This window comes from Myotis lucifugus, unplaced genomic scaffold (assembly GCF_000147115.1).
Source record: "Myotis lucifugus unplaced genomic scaffold, Myoluc2.0 scaffold_0, whole genome shotgun sequence".
NCBI classification, from domain to species: domain Eukaryota; kingdom Metazoa; phylum Chordata; class Mammalia; order Chiroptera; family Vespertilionidae; genus Myotis; species Myotis lucifugus.
This window is the reverse complement of record NW_005871048.1, coordinates 11275919-11301777: the sequence shown is the minus strand read 5'-3', so window position 1 is coordinate 11301777 and position 25859 is coordinate 11275919. Positions and strand designations below refer to the sequence as shown.

The window sequence follows — 25859 nt, the reverse complement described above, 5'->3', positions numbered from 1 at the left end:
CTTTGTCACTTTTTGGTGATCTTAATTTTGATCTCTTGGCTAATAGATAGCTGTTTGTTTTCTCTATTGCATCATTACTTTTTTTTTTTTTTGTAACTAAAAAGCCATTGTGGGTAGATGCCTTGTGACTCTGCATTCCACGTCAAACTTTCACTACTTAGATTTAGTATCGTTTGCTGATTCTTACTTGAATCAGTTTCTTGTAACTTTTTTGATTTTGGTATAATTTCAAAATTAGAGAAAAGTTGCAATAATAATATAAGGAACTTCCATATATAGAGTGTCCCCAAAATATGTAGGCACACTTTGAATAGTTATTAATTCCAGTTATTTTCGTTCTTTTCAGATTTAACCCATTGGAGTTAAGAATTATTTAAAGTGTGTATACATTTTTTGGGGATACCCTGTATTCTTTACTCCAATTCACTAATTTTTAAAAAAATATATATTTTTATTGATTTCAGTGGGGAAGGGAGAGGGAGAGAGAGAGATAGAAATATCAATATGAGAGAAAATCATTGATCAGCTGCCTCCTGTATACCTGACACTGGGGATCGAGCCTGCAACCCCGGCATGTGCCCTGATTGGGAATCGAACCGTGACCTCCTGGTTCATAGGTTGATGCTCAAACTGAGCTATGCTGGCTGAGCCAATTCACTAAGTTTTTACATTTTACATTATTAATCTGTTAAATGGTGATAATAAGAATAGCTCTCTCAAGTAGTATTGGTTTTGTCTCCTACTTTCACTTAAAAGTCTGTTTTGTTTCTCTTACTGTTCTGTGTAACTGTAAAGTGTTCTTTTATAACTCTAGTTATTCTTTCTATATTTCTTCATTTAAGGTTTCTGAATCATTTTCTGTAAATTTTTTTGTGCATCGGTATATATGTCTATACCTACATATGAGTTTAGCAGTGTTATTTTTCTTTTTAAATTAATCTTTCATGTGATCTTGGGACAAATATTTTTTAAATCACAAAACTCAATAGAAGGGCTATGAAATTAAAGAAAGCCAATCCACAAAACTCTTTTCAGAAATGACTTTAAAAAAAATTACCTTTTCTTGTGAGTGTTCTTTGATTCATTTTAATTCAGTTCAATCTACATATGTATAAAAGCCTAAGTGACCATTAAGATTGGTCGACCAAATGATCGGTCAACCTGCTGGTAGCTATGACATGCACTGACCACCAGGGGGCAGATGCTCAATGCAGGAGCTGTCCCTTGGTGGTCAGTGCGCTTCCACAGCTAACCTTCTGTGGCCAGCCAACCTCCCGCAGTTCCTCCCCCTGGCCGGCCAGCCAACCTTCTGTGGTCCCTCCCCCCTGGCTTGCCAACCTCCTGCAGTCCCTCCCCCCCGGACTGGGCGAGACAGCCCCGATTGGCCCCCATCGCCAGCCAGGCTGAGGGACCCAACCTGTGCATGAATTCATGCACTGGGCCTCTAGTTTTGTATAAAGTGCCTACTCTATTTGAAAGTTACCATAGAAAAAAATAGGTGATCAAAATGTCTTATATTTACAATGCTTTGCAGTTTCCAAAACACATTGAATATGGGAATTTAATTTTTTATTTGATACTAGAGGCCCGATGCATGAAGATTTGTGCAAGCTGGCCGCCGCCTTCCGCCTTCACTCTGGGCCAGAGCTGCCTCCCGCCCACTCTGGGCTGGTTCCGTGGCTGCCGCCCAGAGGCCGGCCCTTGGCGGCCGGCTGGGGCTTGCAGGAGGCTTGGCTTCCTTCATTGCTGGGGCGACGAAGGAAGCCAAGCGTCCTGCCCGCTCTGGCCAGCTCTGCCATCTTTGTGGCTATGGGAGCTGCCATATTTGTCGTGGAGTGATGGTTAATTTGCATATTACCCTTTTATTAGTATAGATTACCAATAACTTAGAAAAGTAGATAGTTCAGATAGACTTATTTCTATTTCATATGAGTAAATTGAGAGTTTAGAAGATTGTGATTTAACCTGGGTTAAGTAACTCGTGAGTGCAGCTTAAGCATGAACCAAAGCATAAGCTTTAAGTTCTTTTTAATTCTCCCACATACCTGTATGCAGTGACTAAGCATATATTAATTTATGCAAGGATCTGACCACAGTGGGGATGCTGTTCACTTAAAGCAATATTTATCTTCATCATTTATCTTAAGTGCTTACAAGACAGGGATAGAATCAGTTAAATTAGATCAAAGAAGTATCTTATAGGTTCATATGAAATCCTACAAGATGCCATGTATATATGCTTGTATATACGAGAGTGGTTATGTCATGTTTTTCCCCCTGTTTTATTGTAGGCTCTATTGTATAACTATTGAAAACAGTGGAGGGCTGGTATTAAAGACTTACTGTGATCAGTGTTAAAGATCAATGCATTAAGGATCCTTACTTAACATGCACTATTAAATTGATATTTTACTTGTGGTATTATGGATTATGTTTCTGCAACATCTTCCCCATAACTTCTAAAAGGTTCAGTGCCAGAGAGAACAGAATTGTATCTTTATTTTCACATCACATCCTCTCTCGAATAGATAATACTTCCATTGCTCTCTTTCCAGTTTGGCTTTGAGTCACTGCTGTGATTCTAACTTGAACAGGCTTCCAAGTTAGCAATTAGTATTCTGATTAAGTAAAAATTCTTCTGAGGCTGCCATTCTTACCAGTGCAGCTAAGGTAGTTGACTAAATCGGAGTCGTTGTCAGAGGCATGTGACAATTGGCATTTCATAATACTTCCGTAAATAATGATACTTGAGCTTTACTGGAAATTAAATCTAAAATTTTGTACTCATAGTTCTGAGGTTGGAGAAACCAATAATCTGTCAAGTTCAATAAAGCCACATTTATGCTGCTTTACCCTGTCTTTACTATGTTTGCCTTACTTGATTAACTTTTGCTATTGTGCTAATTAATAAATTAAAAGGAAATATTCTAATTAGTTTGTGTCATAACTGGGAACATAGTAAGTTAGAGTACTTTAGAAAGCATGATAGTCTATTGGGTAACACCTGCTCACTAGTAGATAGCAATTCTTTGCCTGGCTCTATTCCAGTCTCACTAACTGTGTCTAAATGTGTGAACCTCTTACCATCTGGGTACTTCAGTTTCTCTCTAAATTAAGAAAAAACGTCTTCCCTGTGTTCTACCTAATACAAGGAGTTTTGAAAGATAAAGGAAGGTCATTGAAGGGATTATGACCAATCTATACTATTTACTAGTTAAAATTCATAACTACTTAAAAATCATTGGCTTTGAAATATACTATTTTAAAATAGTAATGCACTATTTAAAAACCATTGACTCTCTTAGTGTGCTGTATTGCTTAATCTTGGAATTTTTATTTTTAGAGCAGATTGTGTTTAAAGACCAGTTTTACTGTTGAATTTGACAGGCATGGCATGAGGCCAATATAATGAGCCTGAAGGAAGAATTTGCAGAGTATGCAGGTTAAAGGAGCTCTGGAGCTGACTTCCCATATAGTCCAGGCTATCCATATTCATTCCTGCTAAGTGGAGATTTGCTTAAAGTTGTGTGTTTTCTTCCTTCTGTATCATCTGATTCTAATCTGCACTTCTCTTTTATAGCTAGAGACGGTTGGATGGCAGCTTAACCTTCAGATGGCTCACTCTGCTCAAGCAAAACTAAAATCTCCTCAAGCTGTATTACAGCTAGGAGTGAGCAATGAAGATTCAAAGGTAAGAAATGGTAGCACACTGAAATGATGTATTTTTTTTTTTACTAGGTCTTGTACTTTAGCACAACCCAGATTTTTGTTCTCTAGGTTGAAAATTTAAACACAATTCAATTAAAATTAAACAAGGTTTAACGAATCGACCGATCCTTATTTGTGACATGTTTTGATGTCATATTTACACATATCACTTTGTTATTTATTTGAAGAAATAGCTTATCTTGTAAGGTGCCTTTCTTGCAAGAACATTTCTTAATGTCTTCTTTTAAATTCTGCAGTGGAAAAAATTGGTAGTAGCCATATAAAATTATAATTTTAATGTCTTGTATATTTGTGGATATTCCTGGGTGTTTTGTGGTTTAGCCTGAATACATATGGTAGAGGGAATATTGTTCAGCCAATACTGGAATATGAAGATGATCTGCGTTGTGTTTGTGTTTTTGTAGTAGGTGTGTGCATATATTTAGATTTCAACTCTTGCAAAATAGAATTTTTGATTAGTTTTGTACTGCATGGTGATTTCTTCTTTAGTATTTGTTTCAGAAAACTTGGGTGTGTTATCAAAGGTTAAAGAGTTTTATGGAATAGTTTTTCTTACTATAACATAAAGAGAAATGCATATTTCAGATACAATGAGAGCTGTTTTTATATTTTTAAATTATAATTATCTTTTTAAAATAGGAAAGGGGGAGTTATTTTAAGACATAAAATAGAGGTGAGACTGAGGTAGAAAGAACTGAGGAAGGAGAGATTACTATCGCTGCATGTGATCAAAGAATAATGGAAGAAATGTTATTATTTATAACATTTGAAGGATATTGAAGGATGGGAATATTATGACTTATTTGTTAGCACTTCCATTATTTATCATGTCATACACATTTCTGTCTTCATTAAGGACTGGGTCCAGTGCCTCGCCCAGGTTACATGTCTACAAAATTTTACTAGTTCTTGTACTTTATCATTAGCATGGTCTTTGTTCTCTGGATTGAAAATTTAAACACAATTCAATTAAAATTAAACAAGGATTAATAAAATTGAATTGGATCTTTTAAATAATTTTTTATTTGATTTATTGGGGTGACATTGGTTAATAAAATTATATAGCTTTTAGGTGTACAGTTCTATAATACATCATCTGTATATTGTATTGTGTGTTCACCATCCCAAGTCAAGTCTCTTTCCTTCACCATTTGTTTCTCCTTTATCCCTCCACCTCTGCCTCCCTTTCCTCTGGTAATCACCATTCTGTTGTCTGTGTCTATGAGGTTTTTTTGGCTTAAGGTTTTCAAAGTTTTTTTTCACCCCAACCTACTAAACCCCCTCTCCTCTCTGGCAGCTGACAATCTGTTTTTGGTATGTGAGTCTGTTTCTATTTCATTTATTTTATTTTTTAAATTATTCTTTACTGTTGAAAGTATTACATATGTCCACATTTTCCCTCTATTGACGTTCTACAGCCCACCCCTAGCATTCCCCCCCACCCCAGGTCTTCAGCACCCTATTGTCTGTGCCCATGGGTTATGCATATATGCATACAAGATTTTTGGTTGATTACTTCCCACCTACCCATCCTCCCCAGCCTTCCCTCTGAGATTCCGCACTCTGTTTCATGCTCCGAATCTCTGGATCCACTCTGTTCATCAGTTCATTTTGTTACTTAGATCCCACATATGAGTGAAATCATATGGTACTTGTCCTTCTCTGACTGGCTTATTTCACTTAGCATAATGCTCTCCAGGTCCATCAATGCTGCTGCAAAGGGTAAGATTTCTTTTTTTTTTTTTTTTAACCAAGTAGTATTCCATTGTGTAAATGTACCACAGCTTTTTTATCCACTCATCCATTGATGGATACTTGGGCTGCTTCCATATCTTGGCTGTTGTAAATAACACTGCAATGAACATAGGGATGCATTGATTCTTTTGAATTAGTGTTACAGTTTTCATGGTTTCTGTGTCCTTCTCCATGATGTTGAGTATCATTATAACCATTACTTTGAACTTTATCCTATACTAGAGCCTGGTGCATGGATTCGTGCACCGGTGGCTTCCCTTGGCGTGGCCTGTGGGGATTGGGCTGAAACCGGCAGTCCAACGCCACCTGCTGCTCCTACCTGCTGCTCCTGCTCATCCCGGCCCTGCTGCGCCTGCTGCAGGCTTGCGCAGAGTCAGTCCTGATCAGAAGAGGCTCACACTGCCGCAGCGGTGTTCGCTAGTTGTGAGTCCTGTGTCTGGTGCCTGTTGGTCTGTTGAGCAGCACTCCCGCTATGGGAGCGCACTGACCACCAGGGGACAGCTCCTGCATTGAGCGTCTGCCCCTTGGTGGTCAGTGTGTGTCATAGTGATTGGTCAACTGGTCGTTTGGTCGTTCCCACCTGTGCACAAATTTGTGCATTGGGACACTAGTATAGATAATAATATGCTAAGTGCTCGACCATTTGACCAATCGCTATGATGCACACTGACCACCAGCGGGCAGATGCTCTGACTGGTAGGTTAGCTTGCTGCTGGGGTCCAGCTGATCGGGACTGGGTGAGACAGGCCGGACACACCCTGGAGCCCTCCTGTGGTCCCTCCTCAGCCCCCATTGTGCACTGGTCCAAGGGACCCCACCGGTGCATGAATCCGTGCACCAGGATTCTAGTATCTGATAAATTGCTTGCCTCCATTTCATTTAGCTCTTTTTCTGGAGATTTATCCTGTTCTTTAATTTGGGGTCTATTCTTTGTCTTCCTATTTTGCCTGCCTTTCTGTGTTTGTTTCTATGTACTAGCTAGATCTCCTATGACTGCCAGTCTTGGTAGGATGGCCTTATATCGTAGGTGTCCTGTGGGGTCCAGTGGTGCAGTCTCCTGATTACCTGATCTGGTTGCTTTAGGAATGTCCCTTGTGTGGTTTACATAGTTCCGCCTTTTGTACTTGAGTCTTGATTTCTATTGGCCCATTTGTGTCTAGGATTGACCCTCAGGCTGGCTGACTGAGGATTGACCCCTACCACAGAGTACAGGCTGCTGTGCAGGTGCTGACCACATGAAGCTTAATTTGCCGCAGGTGTCTCCCTTTGGCTATGCACTTGTGAAGCTAATTGGATCCTGTTCTGATGTTATCTGAAGCTGCCCACTTGGTGTGTGGGTTCTGGTGCATCTTTGGAGGGACTCAGGGGCAGGCTAATGTTTGATGCTGCCTATGACTGACCCTGGGCAACCTGTTTGGAGTGACAAAGCAATCCACAGTTTGTGGCTGCCTCTGCTGGGCCTGGATGTGTATGGGAAGGACAAAACTGTGCACTAAGTCCAGTTTTTACCAGCACCAGGCTCTGGATCAGGTCAGCAAAAGACCCAGTGCACCCTGAGATCTGCCTCCACCTGCCTCAGCCTGCTGGCTGCCTCACAGGCTTATAGGTTGGAAGGATACTATTTGACTATATGTTGGATGCTTTCAGCGTCATGACTTTGGCAATGCTTGACTTTGGGATGCTTAAGTCTTCCCAGCAATTTTGGATGTCTTCAAAATATGTCTACTGGTTATATTTTTAGGCAGTAGGAATAAACGAGTAATGCTTCTAGTCAAAGAGTCATGTTTTTAATTCATATTATTCAGGAAGTCTATACAGATGTGAGATCTAACTCATTTGCGATATAGGTTTGAATACATAGAGGTTTTGTTATTTTGTGTGTTGCTCTTCTGAAATTTTGAATGGACTCATAACTTGCAGAGATAAAGCAGCATTTTCATTAATAAGTGGACACTCAGGGGAAAAGAGCAGCACAAAATGTAAAGGTTATTTTCATTCTGTGAGTAGATTTAAGTAAACCTCTTTCTCTGTATTGCCTGTGTCCTCTATAGCATTGTGTGGAATTAGTCCCTGTTTCTCACATATGCTAAACGATGTACATGTGAGGGAGTGCACAACCACTGTCAACCTGGACAGAAACATGCAATCTCCAAGTGAAGTGGTGTGCCTTGTCATAAAAGAACAGTTAACTTCTACACTTCTGTTCTCCTCAGTTAAACCTGCCTGGAATTTTTACTTTTTGTTGTTTGTTTGTTTACATTCTCCCTGTTTTTATGTTCTAGAGTTCTAGTCTTTGTACTCTTATTATATCTGGTAACTGGATGTTAATTGTTATGTAACTCCTGTTATTAAGGACCGCATACTACTTTTCCCTAAACACTTGTTCTTTTCTGAAATGAGAATGCTGGAATTCTTGACAAGTTGGAATATTAGGTAAAAGGAATATGAGTATGGATGATGTTTTAAAAACCAACTTTATTAAACGAAGGGAGAGCTATTATTAAGAGGAAAATTAAAAGTTAATCACTGGTTAATTTATGATACAAAGTACCATAAAGTACAAAGTTGTTATACTTATGAAATTGGCATTTATTTAAACAAGAAGCAGTAGGTAAAATTATTTTAAAGGTATATTTTATAGGGTAGGTATTTTGAAAATATACATATACTAAAGTTATTCTGAGATGATTATAGTCAATGTAAATTCGAGAGAATATTCTGATGGTATTTACTTTTGAGCTGCTGAACTGAAAATTTACTGTAATTCACTGAAGAGTGTGATTTCTAAGAATCTCTTTCTTCTCATTCACTTCCAACATACACATGAAAAGTGCAGCCTGCAGTGAAACTTTAATTGCTATCACATTTGATAACATTGTTTTACTGCTCTCCTTTCTCTTAGAACATTTCTGTCTCAAGGCTTTCCTGTTTTGCCACTAATTTTATCATGGAAACTGGGTGATTGTAATTTTTCCCACAGTATTTGATATATATTCTAGTTGTTTTCAGTTAATTGTCTTAGTGTTTGTCTATTGCATTTAGCAAAGTAAGATTATTTTCCTGTTTCACAGATATCTCAAAGGGAGTTTTCTGGGGTGTTTTGTTTGTTTGCTTTTTGGTTTTGTTTTGTTTTTTGTTTTTTGGTCTATTTCATTAGGGGGCAGTAGAGCTCTTTGCTTTCCTAACCTCTGGTAGTCACATTATTATTTGAAATAACATTCAAAATAATTTGTGAAGTCAGTAGTTGTGGGAAATGCTTGTGTTTACATTTCTAATCTGTATATAACAATAGAATTTGCTTCTTTCCATCAACAAAATTAATGCTTATTAATCAGATATTGCACATAACAAATAAATGAAATCATCATGATTTCAGTGTTTAATTTGTATGTGATCATTTGCCAAGATGAAATATATTAAAAGCCTTCTACACTGTTGACTTTTTTTTGTTACATTCTGTCACTTGTATTTTCTTTATGACAAAAGAGACTAAAAATCCCCAAGATAGTTGAATGGCTGTATTGTTATTGTGTAACTAATTCTAGGCTAATCATAGACAATTGAAGTTTCCTTATTTATAGAGAATAGCAGTATTATATATAACAAATGTTGGTAATTTTGAATGTCATCAAAATTTTTAACTTTGAATATTTGAAAAACACTGAAATATTTAAATGTATTATTTTTGCTGTATTGCATTTTCCCCAATAAATTTGCTGTTCAGGACAATTATGTTTTGTTAATAAGTGATTCTAATTTTTTTGGTAGATCATTTAAGAAAATCCTGTGTTATACTTTTTGTTTGTTCAACTGGGATGAAATCATCTTGATAAGAGAACTTTCATTTCTATTAATGTTAAACTGGATTCTGCTCAGGTTCTCAGGTTGCAGATAGTACTTCATGGATGGGTAATTATGATGTCAAATGAAGTTAGGACTTTCAAGACCACTTTTTTTTTTAAGTTCTTTATTTTTATTTTCAAAATTTATGACAAATTCTATCTAGAGTGTGAAAAAGGGGTGAAGGGAAGCCCTTTTTTTGTGGTTACTTTGTGCTAGACATGGTTTTACCTCCAACATCTCTACCAGGTATGAATACTTATTATTCTTGCTTTATATATAGAGAAATGAAAACATATAGAGGTTATAGTCTTATGTTATACAGCTAATAAACAGCAGATCTAGGATTTGAAACTAGACAATTTTACTTCAGAGTCCTCTATGCTATATTCATTGCTAGGACACTGTATTATGCTTATTTAATAATTTAGTACTTGATCCTATAATATGTGTATATGTTTCAAAGTGTTAAAATTGTTCTAAAATGCAATGGTTGTCTTATTGTTATTCTTCATTATAAAATCATAGTTATGTGGATTCTATTTTTCTTTTTCTTTATTTGATTAAGTTGAAACAATTTTACACTCTAAGTCAATGAGAGATGTGTGACTGTTGGGTTTGATAGATGGACTTCTCTAATGACCTTGACAAATAGTAACCTCAGTTACAACTGAGTGAAAGAAGAAACCTGACTGATTAAACTAAATAAAGAATTTAAGGAGAGAAAGGAAAAGCAACCATATAGTAAACTCTTTCAAGAAGAAAAGAAATAGGATAGTCATTGTAGCAGAATGTGACTTCAGTGACTGGAGATATTAGAGGAGGTTTGTATGCTGATACCACAGATCCATTGGAGGAGAAATTGATGATGCAGGACAGAGAGAGATATAAGTTTCTTAAGAAAGTGAGAAGATAATGAAGTCCAGAGCATAAATGGAAAGGTTGGATTTTTGATGGGAGTGGGAACATATCATTTGTTTTAATAGGAAAAAAGGAAGAATACAGGTTAGGTTAAGTTTTCTCATGAGTAAATTGCATTGTTCAATATTGAATTCAATCCTAAAAATTTGACCAAAGGGAACTGACAAACACTTTTCCTTCCTGGCCTAGTTTAAATGAGATTTTGAGCATGTTTGATGTTAGGTACCATATAAATGTTTAAATGTATCTCTAACAGATTCTGCAAATTATGTTTATTTCACATTTTTTCTTCCTTTATATGAAAAATATTTAGAGGAAATTAAACGTATATGAAGAGGAGGAATCACTTTTACTGTATAACATATTTCTCTTCTTAGAACAGGTAATTGGACACTGTTGGCTGTTTTATGGTATTGGGAAAAGTGAATATTTTTTTAACAAGTTCAACACAAAATCTTTTCTTTATGTCATGTTCTTTTTTTTTTCCCTTCTTTGAGCTTTTCAACTGTCTTTAATTTTAATGACCCAAAATGATGTACTCTTTTACAAAAATCTTATATCTCTATATAAAAGGTTTAAAGGGCTTAATCAGATCTTCACATCTTGCATCATCTGGCTTATTATTTGGAATTGTGGCCATCCTAAGATGCCTAAGGATTGTGAGTCTGATTTGGCTATTTTCTTTTTGTATTTAGCATCAGCTCAGCATTATCACTTCTGTGCTTTTGTTCTGGATCTGGGTATATATTTGAGGGTCTGAAGGTAGCTATTTAGTCAGTACACAGAGAATAGTGTATTTCAGTCATGTTATCATATAATGGAGAATGATATCCTTAGGCAGTGGGAACATAGCATAACTAGGGTCATAGATGAACAGAGGGGTAGAAATAGGGTTAGTGAAGCAATATTTATCTTACCACTTGTCCCACTCCTTGCTACTAGCAAAATATCATACATATCCTATATAATAAAAGGGTAATATGCAAATTGACCCTAACAGCAGAACAACTGGGAATGACTGGTAACTATGACACAAACTGACCACCAGAGGGCAGATGCTCAATGCAGGAGCTGCCCCCTGGTGGTCAGTGCGCTCCCACAGGGAGAGCTCTGCTCAGCCACAAGCCAGGCTGATGGCTGCCAGCACAGCAGTGGTGGCAGAAGCCTCTCCCGCCTCCTCAGCAGCGCTAAGGATGTCAGACTGCAGCTTAGGCCTGCTCCCCGCTGGCAAGTGAACATCCCCCGAAAGCTCCCGGGCTGCCAGAGGGATGTCTGACTGCCGGTTTAGGCCCGATCCCCCAGGGAGCGGGCCTAAGCCAGCAGGTAAACATCCCCCGAGGTTTCCCAGACTGCGAGAGGGCACAGGCTGGGCTGAGGGACCCCCCCCCCCAAGTGCACAAATTTTTGTGCACTGGGCCTCTAGTAGAATTAATATAATCAAATTTTTACAAACCCTGATAACTTATTTCAAAAAGTATTGATCCCAAATCTAATTAATGAAGTAACAAACTATAAACAACTTTTAAAATATTATATATTAAGTTTTGAGAAATATTTTCTTGCAGATGACATGGTACTGTATATAGAAAACCCCAAAGATTCCACCAAAAAAAACTGTTAAAATTGATAAATGAATTCAGTAAAGTAGCAGGGTACAAAATAAATATCCAGAAATCAGTTGCATTTATATACATAAATAATGAACTATCAGAAAGGGAAACTAAAAAAAACAACCCCATTTACAATTGCTTCAAAAAATACAATTCCTAGGAATAAATTTAACCAAGGATGTAAAAGACCTGTACTTGGAAAATTATAAGACACTGAAGAAAGAAATTGAAGAAGATAAAAATAAGTGGAAGTCTGTACTGTGTTCATGGATAGGAAGAATTAACATTGTTAAAATATCCATACTACCCAAAACAATCTTTAGAATCAATGCAATTCCTATTCAAGATACCAATGACATATTTCACAGAGCTAGAACAAATATTCCAAAAACTTATATGGAACCACAAAAGATCCAGAATATCCACAGCAATCTTGAGAAAGAACAAAGTTGGAGGAATCATACTACCTGATAACTAACTTTACTATAAGGCCATAGTAATCAACATGGTACTGGCATAAAAACAAACAGATAGATCAATGGAACAGAATAGAGAGCCCAGAAATAAAAAACATCAACAAAATGAAAAGACAACCCATTGAATGGGAGAACATATTTGCCAGTGATACATCTGATAAGGTTTAAAATCCACAATTTATAAAGAATTTATACAACTCAACACCAAATATCCCTAAATAATCCAATTAAAAAATGGGTAAAGGATCTGAACAGACAGTTTTCCAAAGAGGACATACAGGTGGCTAATAGTCATATGAAAAGATGCTCAATGTCACTAATCATCAGAGAAATGCAAATTAAAACCACACAATGAGATATCACCTTACACCTGTCAGAATGGCTGTTAATCAATAAGTCAACAAACAAGTGTTGTCGAGGATGTGGAGAAAAGGGAACCCTTGTGCACTGTTGGTGGTGATGCAGATTGATGCAGCCATGGTGGAAAGCAGTACGGAGCTACCTCAAAAAATTATAAAAGGAACTGCCTTATGACCCAGCAGTTCCACTTTTGGGACTATAACTAAAGAAACCCAAAACACTAATTTGAAAGAATATATGCACCCTTGTATTTCAACCCTCTAAGTTTAGTGATGAGAAAATTCAGGCTCAGTGAGGTTAAGCGATTGTTAGTTGATTATTAGCACCGTCAGAGATACCTTAATTTGACACAGTGAAGGGAACACTGGATTTAAAGTAAGAATACTGATTTTAATTCATAGACTGTGGTCAAGAATCTGAATCTTTCTGTGGAAAATTTCTCAATTTGATAAAATCTCTGCCTCTTAGATTTATTGATAGAATTAAATGATATGTCTGTAAAATTATTATAATAATTCTCACATAGTAGGCACTTAATGTTAATTGAATTTGAATTTGTTATATTGTAATTTAACATTTTGTTAGGAACATAAATTACTCAGGAAGATATTTTTAGGAATGTATTATCTTGGAAGGTAGCTGAATACTGACTTGGTGGCTTGTACAGTAGTTTGTATTCAGTGTTATAGTATTCTACTTTGTAGCCAGACTATTAGAATTGAGATTGAATTGTCTTAGCCATCATTTTAAACAAATCATTGTTCCTTTTCTCTTAATTAGTAGAGATGATTCCCAGATGAATATAGAGGAAGAATACCACATCCTTAATTACTAGTATTTTATTGTAGGCTACTTGAACTCCCTGTGGGATTTTTTTTCCCACCCACAGTGACCTTTCGTAGAGTATGTGCTCAGAAAGAACAAATCCTCAGGGGTAGTATGGCAATGTGCCAATTATAAATGTAATTTTCTATTATATTAAACCATCTTTCATTTATTTCATTATTCTCAATTATAGTACTTAGTATTTATGTGGTAGCTTTCAGCTACAGGACCTAAAACTCTTTACAAATATTGAGTCTTCTGAGGCAGGAACACTGTAATCATCCTTTTTGTTAAGAGAGGAGGAAAACAGTATTATTTAATTGTTAATGCTATAATGAGAGAAGGAATAGTCTAATACAAATACGTTGTAATTATAAGAGGGTCTCATTTTAAATTGAGAAGCGGAAAGTTCTTCTGCCTCATGTGAATGATGCTCAAATTTTCACCTCCATTTTAATTTGGTTATTGGCTCTACTTTTCAACTGATTGTAATGTACATTGACTTATTTTGATGCCAAAGTACAAGCAAATATGAAAATTGTAAGCATGCTTCTAGACTGGTTTGATTTAAATTTATCTAGCCTTTTTTGCTGTATATAGGTAAGTAAAAGGATTTATAGATTTCTTGGTTTTGAGAGTGGATATTGGGTATTCATTTATGCAAAAGTTACATAAAAATCACCTTCTCCAATATTTTAGGTTGGCATGCTAATGACTATTGAATAATAAGACTACTGTCACATAATAGTGTATTTATGCTTCTCTTTGATGATACACATGCCCTTTATGAATAAAGTACTACCTAATCCTATATATTTTGGCTCTTTCTTATGAGTGGTGATCGTTGGAGATGGGGAGACATTGTATAGGTTAAGATACCGAAAAATCTAAAAATACAGTTAAAACTGGGGCCTAATTAATAGTAATTCATAAAAATAGATACACATTTTTCATAAAATTTTGTTTATGCTAAGAAGTAAACCTGTAAATTGCCTTTCTATCTGGAGGCTGAAGGGACATCTAAGTCCTTCATAATATTATCTAAATTTGCAGGTGGTTAAGAGACTTCATTGTATCTATGTAAGTGCTGCCACCTTTTCCTGAATTCTAGTCAGACTGGATGGATGGAGGTTATCAAAGCTGAGTTTCTCAATAGTTGCAGTGTACAAAGATTAACCACTATCCCTGATACTATCACACCAAACAATCAAGAAGATATGATGATGTATAACATTTATTTACCACTTATTATGTGCCAGGCATTATTTTTATGTGCTTTTATGCTTTGTCTCATTGGACCCTTGAAATTAATAAGCAGTGAGTCACGTTTTTTATTGTCCCAGAGGGCTGAAAATTAGGTACAATTTAATAAAGTAGCCACCATGCTTTCACAGTGAGTTCTTTGCCATTGGTCTTCTTTGAGGTCCATGGCTAGTCCAGTAAACCCTATTCTCACAATCTGTATGGTTTTATCTTGCTCTTAAACATTTTGTTTTGATGGCTGTGAAACTCTCTTGAGGGTAAGTGGGTAAGTGATTTATTTCAATTTTCCAGATGTGAAGAGTGAGAGAATGAGCTTGATAGAAGATTGGACTGAGAATTGTTCCTGTTTTTTGTTTTTTCTTCTGGTGGGGCTAAGTGTTGAAGTACTTATAGTCCTGCAGAATCAGAGAATTTCTGGTAGTAGAATAGAGTCTGTACTGGATTTTTCTAGAGAGTACTCAACTGAAGTCTGAGTAGGCAACAGGTCAGTTGAGATATTGGTTGACCTCTTAAGCCCTTGGGGCAACCAAACTGTATTGGGGGAACTGGAGACCTACCCTCAAAGTCTCCCATGGTTTTCATTCTTGTAGGCTCTACTTATACTGTTTTATATGGTAGGAGTTTGCCTTTATTTATATTAGCAGTATTACTCATCTATTAATTTTTCTCCATTTTAGGTTATTAAAACATCACATTCATTAATATAAGAAGAGTTATAAAAATTATCATAACAAATTAAGGCTCTAAAAATTTTTAGAACAATTGTAACACTTAATTTATTATACTTTAAATGATCTGGCTGATGATCTGGCTGAAGATTACCATGTTTTTTTTCCCCCCATATTAATATTGTTGTAGAAAGGGCTTAGACTTTGTTGCTAAGTAGTTGTGTATCCTGGGACAAAGCATTTCACCTTTCTGATCTTAGTGCTCTCATGTACAAAATAAAGGGATTGAGTTAAGTGATTTCTGTCATCCAGCTAAAAAATATCTCATATCTCATATTACATTTTGACAGATAGATAGTAGAGAATCAGGTGAATGACTTTGAGCATAGCATTACATAGTAAAAACAACACAGACCTTGGAATTCTACTGTTTACCTCTTAGCTGGAGAAGCTCAAGCAGGTTACTTATCTGACAGTTTCAAATTCTGATCTGGAAATTTGGAGAATAACAGCTATGTCAGGGCTTTTCTGAGAATTAAATATGATAGAAAATGTAAAAGTGTCTATTATAGCACAGTTTTAGATCATTGATATCTTTTAAAAGAGGTTTTTCCAGGTTAGAGAAGGAGAATGGAAATGCCCAGCTCTTTATAAGATCGTTATTGAGTTTTGCAAAATGTGAAATGAGCTGTTAACATAAAAGACATATGGAAGACAATTCCTTCTGTTTTTTATAGTCTCTATAATATCTATGATAAATTGTTATTTGACAGCAATTGGAAGAAAATATTTAGGGGAAGATTAGGTCTGTCAAAAACTTTACTGAAATTTGTTCTTTGGTGCTAGTGACCTTTTCCTCAAGCATTTGAACTTGAATCAGAAGAGAATACTAAGTAAGTATTCAGGCAAAATGTTGAATCAAATTTTTTTATTTTTTGAATGACTTTGAGCTAGTCATTCAACAACTATGTACATCTTTACAGATTATGCCAATTTGAGGGGTACTAGAATACATGTAATATTTTAAACAGTTAAAGAAAAGTTATATTTAGAAATATAAAAGAAAAGGGACTCTCAGCACATTTTTGAGGAAATGGTTCACTCAAACACAAATAATAAAAGACTATGAATTTGTCAGAGTTTTCTGTTAGCACCATAATGGTAGGAAATCTTTTTTTTTTTAATTTCCTTACCCAAGGCTGTGTTTCTACTGATTTTAGAGAGAGAGGAAAAGAGAGAGAGAAATATCGATGTGAGAGAGAAACATCGATAGGTTGCCTCCCATATGTGCTCTGACCAGGGATCGAACCCACAACCTAGGTTTGTGCCTTTATAGGGAATTGAACCTGCTACCTTTTGGTGTATGGGACAATGCTCCAACCAATTGAGCCACTAGGCCAGGGCAATGATAGGAAATCTTAAAGCAGTAAATTCTCTTTTGAATGTGTGACAATTCTCGTTTTTAAAGTTGGTATCTTTTTAAACTACTGAATATTTAATTATAATGTGGTTTGCATGTGACCTTGAACTGAGTATATTGGGTAATTATACATTGCTTTATGTATACCAATTTGTTAGATACATTCTTGGTGGATTAAGCATACTAGTGGTATTTGCCCTTAGGATTCATTTTGTTATTTTTTGTTAGGATCACAAAGTTTTAACTTGTCTCTGGGGTTAGGGTAACAATTTTGGACTTATAGTGGCTGTTTGAAAAGTTAATAAAGATTTACAATAAAAAATATCCTATCTAATAAAGAGGGAATATGCTAATTGACCCTCACACTGTCACAAAGATGGTGGTGCCCACAGCCAATAAGGAGGGAATATGGTAATTGACTGCCCCACCCTCAAAGATGGTGGCACCCACAGCCAATAAGGAGGGAATATGGTAATTGACTGCCCCACTCTCAAAGATGGTGGCACCCACAGCCAATAAGGAGAGAATATGCTAATTGACTGCCCCACCCTCAAAGATGGCGGTGCCCACAGCCAATATGGAGGGAATATGCTAATTGACTTCCCCATCCTCAAAGATGGTGGTGCCCAGTCCCCTCAGCCCTGCTGGGGCGGCAGGCATGCGGCAAGGCTGGGCCTGGTGAGCCCGGCCACTCCGCGCACCTGCCTCCAGAGTCCCCCAGTCCCCTCAGCCCCCCCAGCCACCCAGGGCCACCCGAGGCTCAGGTAACCAGGGCCGGCCAAGGCTTGTGCTTCCGGCAGTGGCAGCAGCAGAGGTGTGATGGGGCGTCACCTTCCCCTGGTTGCTGGGTCGCCTCCCGCCCCTGAGGGCTCCTGGACTGGAGAGGGGGCAGGCCGGGCTGAGGGACCCCCCTCCAGTGCATGAATTTTCATGCACCAAGTCTCTAGTCACTATATAAAAAGCTGTACACTTTATAGAAAGCCTGTCCCTTTAATTATAACAAATGGGAGAAACTTTGAATGTTTGATGAATGTAAAACTTTAGCTAGAGTTATAAATATTCCTTCTCAAGTTTAAAATTCAAAAAGTTGATAGATTCCAAGATGGCTGTGGAATAGGTGGAAGCTATACTCATCTCTGGAGCCAAACTGGATTTACAACTAAATTACAGAGCAAGTATCCTGAATAACCAACTGAATTATAGCTGAACAGGAATATTGTAACCATGAATTTACAGAAGAAGCCACATAGAGACTGGTAGGAAGGGCAGAGATGTGGAGAGGGCTGGTCCCTGCACCCATGTGCATGGCTGAGAAGCCAGAGGGATATGTTGGCTGCAAAAAAGTACCACTTGAGGATCGTGGGATTTCAACCCCACACCGGGATCCCCAACCCAGAGCACTAGAGCTGGGAAGAAGAGCCTGTGTAGCATCTGGCAGTGAAAATGAATGGGGACTCTGCCACCTGGAAGAGGAGGGAACCTGCTATAAACCCAAGTGCTCTCTTAAATAGTCAAAGCGCAGGATCTGGCTCTGACACTCACCCAGGGCTCCGGGAGAAGGAAGGCGACTCAGGGCATATGGGAGTCATAAACTGAAGATCTGGGTGGCGTGGCCCTGAAGAGAGATCTGGCGGGGCAGCCACTGAGGTCCCTATGCTGAGTCCCTATCCCACACCACCCTCAGGCACCATCTTCCCAGGACTGAGTACTCCTATTCTTATAGCACCAGCCTGGGAGTGTATGAACCTGGTCCTCCACCCACTGACAACACCGCCTGCCAAGCTCAAGTCAGGCAGAAAGGACTGTTGGCTGCATCCAACAGGGACCTTTGGTACAGAAACCTGTATGGCTTTATTAACCAATGTCACCCTGATAAATTCAATACAAAATAAGAAATAAAATTTAAAGCATTAAATTAGAAATGTATGAGTCACCAGATAAGAGTTTTAATTATTATGGGAAAAGTGTATAGAAAATTAGGGAGATTTTAGGCATCCTAATTTAACATTTGTAATGAAGATATGAAAAATTAATTGAAGTATCTTCAGTTTTTCAATTTTTAACCAAAGTTACTTTTAGGAATACATCTACTTACTAAAAATAGTCACTGACTTGACTCTTAAATATTTGGAATAAGTTCTATAGAAATTTCCTCTGTAATAGTTTTATCAGCATGCAGAATCAATAACTGCAATATAAAGTCTGCATGATATTTGGACCTTATAAAAGCAGTTCATGAAATTTGCTTACTGCAATTTTATCCAAATGTGTAAGTGACCTTGAAAACATTAAAAAAAATACCAGTCACAGTGGGGTCCTGTGAAAGTAGTATCAGTAAACTGAACCTGATTTGAAATTACAATTGTCACTTGGTCAAGAAAAATCGTTTAACGTGGCATTTACCTCAATTGAAAATAACATAAGCAAATAACTGGATTTTTAAAACATTATTGATTAGTTTGCTTCCATTAAAGCCAGGTAAGTAAAATTATAACAAGTTCTATTGTTGATATAAATAAATATTTATACTTAAAGTGTTGTGAGTTTTAAATTTTTGTGTTGTGAGTTTTAAATTTTCAATCTATGTTCTGGAAAATATTAACCATTAAAATATACATGAAACGAAGGAGAAACCAAGATGGCGGCATAGGTAAACACCTGAAATTGCTGCTTTGTACAACCACTTCAAAAATACAACTAAAAGACAAAATGGACATCATCCAGAACTACAGGAAGGCTGGCTGAGTAGAAATTCTACAACTAGAAGGAAAGAGAAAAGCACACTGAGACTCAGAGGAGGCGCGGAAGTAAAGTGCAGAGGTACGGAGGCGAACGATGCGGTTGTCTCTTTCAATCAGGAGGGAGTCACACGTCCAACTGCTCTGAACTCCAGTTCCGGGTGAGACTTTGGGGACCCAGACTCATACGGGGAGAAACTGGACTGTCTCGCATCGGGCGAAACTTGAGGGCAGCTTTCTCTCAGAGGTGCTTGCAGTGATTACCATGGGACACTGAGACCCAGGGCCTCTTAGGGCTGGGCTGAGATTCAGCCATAGCTGTTTGCTCCGCCCTGTTGATTCCCTGAGACCCTGCCCCACCCAAGCTACACGCAGAGGCTTTTGCATCTGAATGGCCTGGCCCTTTGCAATCTAAAATTACCTAACAAGCTGCAGCTGGGTCAGAGAGACCCAGAACATCCAAAAGAAGGCCCAAGGCCCCACAGCAGCTGGCATTGCTTCACAGCTAGACTTCATCTGGGCACCTCCAAACCCCAAACAAAGAAGAGGACTCTGCAGATCTCTCTGTAGCTCCTGCTGGGTAGCCTCAGGCAGAGGCTAAATTAGCACCTCCTTAGAGATCCAAGAGCCAGGGTACCCAGTGGTCAGAGTGGGACCATCCAGATTACAACTCCTCAGATCCATAAGGGACACACTCAGGGGTCAGACTCAGTGAGCACCAAAGCCCCACTGAAGTAAGTCTTGCCCCATAAGGGTGTCTCTAGCGCAGAAGTTCTCCCACCGTAGATACAGCTGATTCTCACAGCCAATTGGCCTGGAGGTCAATTCCTCCCAGTGATACCTACAACAATCAAGGCTTAATTACAACAAGACTGTGCACACAGCCCACAAAGGGGTGCACCAAGAGTGTCCACCTCAGGTAATTGGGAAGGCTGAGCCACTGGGCCCTATAGGACACCTAGCACAGAAAGCCACTTTATCAACACAGGGAAGCAACAAAAATGTGGAGACAAAGAAACAGGTCACAAATGACAGAAATGGAGGAAAGTAAACTACTGGATATAGAGTTCAAAACCACACTTTTAAGGTTTTTCAAGAGTTTTCTAGAAACCGCCGATAAATTTAGTGAGACTCTCAAATCTAGTGAGACCCTCGAGGATATGAAAAAGGACCAACTAGAAATTAAGCATACACTGACTGAAATAAAGAATATTATACAGAGATCCAACAGCAGACTAGAGGATCGTAAGAATCAAGTCAAAGATTTGAAATCTGAAAAAGCAAAAAGCACCCAACTGAAAAAGCAAAAAGAAAAAAGAATAAAAAAATATTAAGATAGTGTAAGGAGCCTCTGGGACAACTTCAAGCATACCAACATCCAAATTATGGGGGTGCCAGAAGAAGAGAGAGTGCAAGATATTGAAAACCTATTTGAAGAAATAATGACAGAAAACTTCCCCTACCTGGTGAAAGAAATAGACTTACAAGTCCAGGAAGTGCAGAGAACCCCAAACAAAAGGAATCCAAAGAGGACCACACCAAGACACATCATAATTAAAATGCCAAGAGCAAAAGACAAAGAGAGAATCTTAAAAGCAGCAAGAGAAAAACAGTTAGTTACCTACAAGGGAGTACCCATAAGATTGTCAGCTGATTTCTCAATAGAAACTATGCAGGCCAGAAGGGAGTGGCAAGAAATATTCAAAGTGATGAATAGCAAGAACCTACAACCAAGATTACTTTACTCAGCAAAGCTATTATTCAGAATTGAAGGTCAGATAAAGAGCTTCATAGATAAGAAAAAGCTAAAGGAGTTCATCACCACCAAACCAGTATTATATGAAATGCTGAAAGGTGTCCTTTAAGAAGAGGAAGAAGAAGGAAAAGGTAAAGATAGAAATTATGAACAACAAATACATATCTATCAACAAGTGAATCTAAAAATCAAGTGAATAAATAATCTGATGAACAGAATAAACTGGTGAATATAATAGAATCAGGGGCATAGAAAGGAAGTGGACTGACTATTCTCAGGGCAGGGGGGAAAGGGGTGTGGGAGTGCAGGAAGAGACTGGACAAAAATTGTACACCTATGGATGAGGACAGTGGTGGTGGTGGGGTAAGGGCAGAGGGTGGGGTGGGAACCGGATGGAGGGGAGGTATGGGGGGAAAAAAGAGGAACAACTGCAATAATCTGAACAATAAAGATTTAATTAAAAAAATATACATGAAACATGTGAATAGGGGCACCCATTTCTCCTTTTGCCTCCAGTTCCAGGCACTGATAAGAACTTTACAATAATGTATTTCCATTTCTCTCCTCCAGGCCTTTTGCTGTTGTTTTCATACATTTGTCTTGCATATTTTATAAATGCCACACTATATCATTATTTTTGTTTAAACAGATAATTATCATTTAAAGAGATAAAATTAAAGTCCCAAGTCAGTTGGATTAAACTATGGAGAGTTATCTGGGTGGCCCTGGCCCAATAAGATGTGATCTTTAAAAGCAAAAAGTATTGTCTGGATGGTAGCAGAAGAAAAGTGAGAAAGATTCAAAATGTGCAAAGGACTCCATATGCTTCTGGTTTGAAGATGGAGAAATTGGTGAGAAAGAATGAGGGCAACCCCTAGGAACAGAGAGTGGCTCATGGTTGACAGCAAGGAAACAGATCATCAGAGGCAAGAATCAGAATCTGCCACCAACCTGCTTTGAAGGAGCTCTTTCCCAGAGCCTCCATATAAAATCCCAGCCTGACTGACAACTGATTATACCCTTGAGAGTCCCAAAGCAGAGAGGCCAGCCAGGCCTGTCAGAACTCCTGACCTACAGAACTCTGAACTAATAATTGGATGTTGTTGTAAGGCACCAAGTTTGTGGTAATTGTTTATGTAGCAGTTAAAAACTAATATACTTTACTAGAGGCCCGGTGCACAAAAATTTGTGCACTTGGGGGGGGGGTCCCTCAGCCCGGCCTATGCCTTCTTGCAGTCTGGGAACCCTTGGAGGATGTCCACCTGCTGGCTTAGGCCCGCTCCCTGGGGGATTGGGCCCAAGCTGGCAGTCAGACATCCCTCTGGCAGCCCGGCAGCCTCGGGGGATGTCCACTTGCCAGCGGGGAACAGGCCTAAGCTGCAGTCGGACATCCTTAGCACTGCTGAGGAGGCGGGAGAGGCTCCCACCACCATCGCTGTAATGGCAGCCGGCAGCCTGGCTTGTGTCTGAGCAGAGCTCCCCCTGTGGGAGCGCACTGATCACCAGGGAGCAGCTCCTGCATTGAGCGTCTGCCCCCTGGTGGTCAGTGTTTGTCATAGTGACCAGTCATTCCCAGTCATTCTGCTGTTAGGGTCAGTTTGCATATTACCTTTTTATTATATAGGATAGAGGCCTGATGCATGGGTGGGGGCCGGCTGGTTTGCCCTGAAGGGTGTCCTGGATCAGGGTGGGGGTCCTGCTGGGGTGCCTGGCCAGCCTGAGTGAGGGGCTTATGGCTGTTTGCAGGCTGGTCAAGCCCCCCCCCCCAGTGGGGACCCTCACCCCATGGAGGTTTGGCCAGCCTGGGTGAGGGGCTGATGGCTGTTTGCAGGCTGGCCACATCCCCTTTAGGGTAGGGGGTCCCCACTGGGGTGCCTGGCCAGTCTGGGTGAGGGGCTGAGGGCCGTTTTCAGGCTGGCCAAGCCCTCCGGTGATGGAAGCTCCCAGCCTCTCCTTTTTTTCTTTTTTTTATTCTGGGATTTATTTACCTTCTATAATTGAAACTTTGTAGCCTTGAGAGGAGCTCAGAGCCGGCCACGGCGGCCGGGAGGGAAGCCTCCTGCTTGCTCCAGCTCTGTGGCCACAGCTGGCTGAAAGCAGGTATCTGGGGTTTATTTATCTTCTATAATTGAAACTTTGTTGCTTTGAGTGGAGCTCAGAGCCCGCCGCGGCAAGCGGGAAGCTTGGCTTCCTCCATCATTGGGGCAACCAAGCCTCCTGCTTGCTCCAGCTCCATGGCTGCCAGCCGCCATCTTGGTTGGGTTAATTTGCATATAGTCGCTCTGATTGGCTGGTGGCCGTGGCTTAAGGTGTAGCGAAGGTACGGTCAATTTGCATGTTTGTTTTTTATTAGTGTAGATAAGACCTTTTGTCAATCTGAACACTTCTATGAAGTTCTGTTAGATCTTCCTAAAGTCTTAACATATGTTCTAAAGATCTCTGGATTTGATTTTTACCTGGAAGCCACTTACTATTTGAGAATAATTTTGTCATCTGGAGGTGCTTGTTACTTCACATTGTTATTGTTTAACCCAGCAAGTCCTTAGTTCTTGAGATTTAACAGTTTGTTCTTTAGCTCATCTGTTTCCTCTCATATGTTATCTTATGCAGCCCAGAAGCCCAGTGACACTTTCGGTCAATGATTTCATTAGGAACATTTTCTATTTAAAATTTTTCTGCCAGTATCATTGTTTCCAAGTATCCTTCCAAAATAAAACAAGGATCCCCTTCCCTGCAGCTTCCAATCACATTTCCTTACTTTCTTTTAAACCCTCACCAACAACCCCTTCCTGGGCCTTATAGGCTTCCACTAACACTATCCTCAATGCCCTTTAGGGTTTTAACTAATAGTCTACACCTAGATCTAATGCCAATGGCAACTAAATTCTAAGAACGAGCATACTAAGACAGACGTGCATGACAGTTTTATGACCTAGCCTCGGAAGTCACACAGCATACTTTCGGTTGTTTTCTGTTGGGTGAAGCAATCACAAAGGTCTGCCAGGTTCAAGGGGGAGGGATGTTAAATTTGGAGAAATGTTAAATTCATATTGTAAGAGGGGTGTGTGAGATAAAAGATATTGTCTATACTTGGAGAATTAAATATGCCACAGTCCTTAACATTGGCTTGTATTTTAAATTGTATTTTGACCGATTTGTAATCCCTTTCGAAGAGTAAGGCTCCCAAGCTGACCCCTATTTTAAAGTTAAAGAATCAAAGGATACTTTATAGTTTTTATTCATAATTATAGGCTCTATTGACAGTACATTGTGTACTATAGTAAGTCTTCCATTTCCCCTAGTGTTGGAACGGCTTCACTTGTGGTTCGCGGTAACGCGGTTCGCACGGACCGTGATGACAGGCACCCGGGACCTGAGCTGCTTCCCTGCGGACGCTGCCCACAGGCACCCTGGACTGGGGCTGCTTCGCTCCGGCCCCAGCTTGGTCCGGAAGGACATCCAGAATGATGCCCAGAGGACATTTGGTCTAATTAGCATATTACCCTTTTATTATTATAGATAGTCTTATAGTATAACCAGTACTAACATCAACCGACTGGTACATTCTAAATTTAAGTAAAGTTGTTATGTGCTAATTCAAGCTGCATTTTTTCTTTTTTCTTTAATGTGTTTACAGTTTTATTATGTTTTTTTAATTGATTTTTAGAGAGAGAGGAAGGGAGAGGGAGAGAGAGAGAGAGAAACATCTATGTGAGAGAGAAACATCTATCAGTTGCCTTCCACACCCACCTCTACTCAGGATCAAGCCCACAACCTGGATACATGCCCTGACCAGGAATTGAACTGGCGACCTTTTGGTACACGGGATGACATTTAACCTTTGAGCCACAATGGCCAGGGCAAATGAGTTTACAGTTTTAAAGAAAAATGTTCTCTGAGTCAATCTGTAACTCTCTTTTATGCTTTGTGTTATAGATTGCAAAACCTGTAGCAGTAGAATATGAAAAAATGGACAAATATGAGTTATATTAGTAATGATTTTTCAGCATTTATTTTATAGTATCTTTTTTTAAAAGAGAAAGTTCTAATGGAAGCTAGGTAGTATAGCATATTGTCATCTTGTGTATACATGTCTCTTACCACATATATCAAGTTGATAGTCACCTGGGATACAGTACTGAAGTCTTGAGAGAGGTCAGATCTTGTGGGCTCTCAGTTTTGGTGTTTCTCTGGCAGAAAGGGACTAGGTCTTCTGCTTTCAGCTGTAGTGGGATCAGGAGGGAATTCTACTTAAATGTTTCCCATCACAGTAAAATATTGATTTCTGAAGAGCAACTAAATAAATGATGGAGGAGTAATATTTTATCAAGACTTTTTGAATTGCTATTGAACACACATCTTAACTATTACTGCCCCTAATGAGAGACAGTGGCAGTTCATCTCGTAATATAGTACCTGCTAGATTTTATTGAATGACTAAGCAAAAAGGGAAATCCTTTTTTTTCTCTCTTAAAACAGGGCTGACAGAATAAATCAG

The 25859-nt window shown here is 38.8% G+C and overlaps 1 protein-coding gene across 2 annotated transcripts in view; it reads left to right on the top strand.

Annotated features, from left to right (window-relative positions):
• The window catches only part of COMMD10 (COMM domain containing 10), a 139018-nt gene that overhangs the window by 19002 nt on the left and 94157 nt on the right, over positions 1 to 25859 (top strand). For both annotated transcript variants that reach the window (XM_006081128.3, XM_023745937.1), the window contains exon 4: positions 3581 to 3691. In XM_006081128.3, the coding sequence (XP_006081190.1) occupies positions 3581 to 3691 (111 nt within the window). The remainder of the gene's footprint in view (positions 1 to 3580; positions 3692 to 25859) is intronic.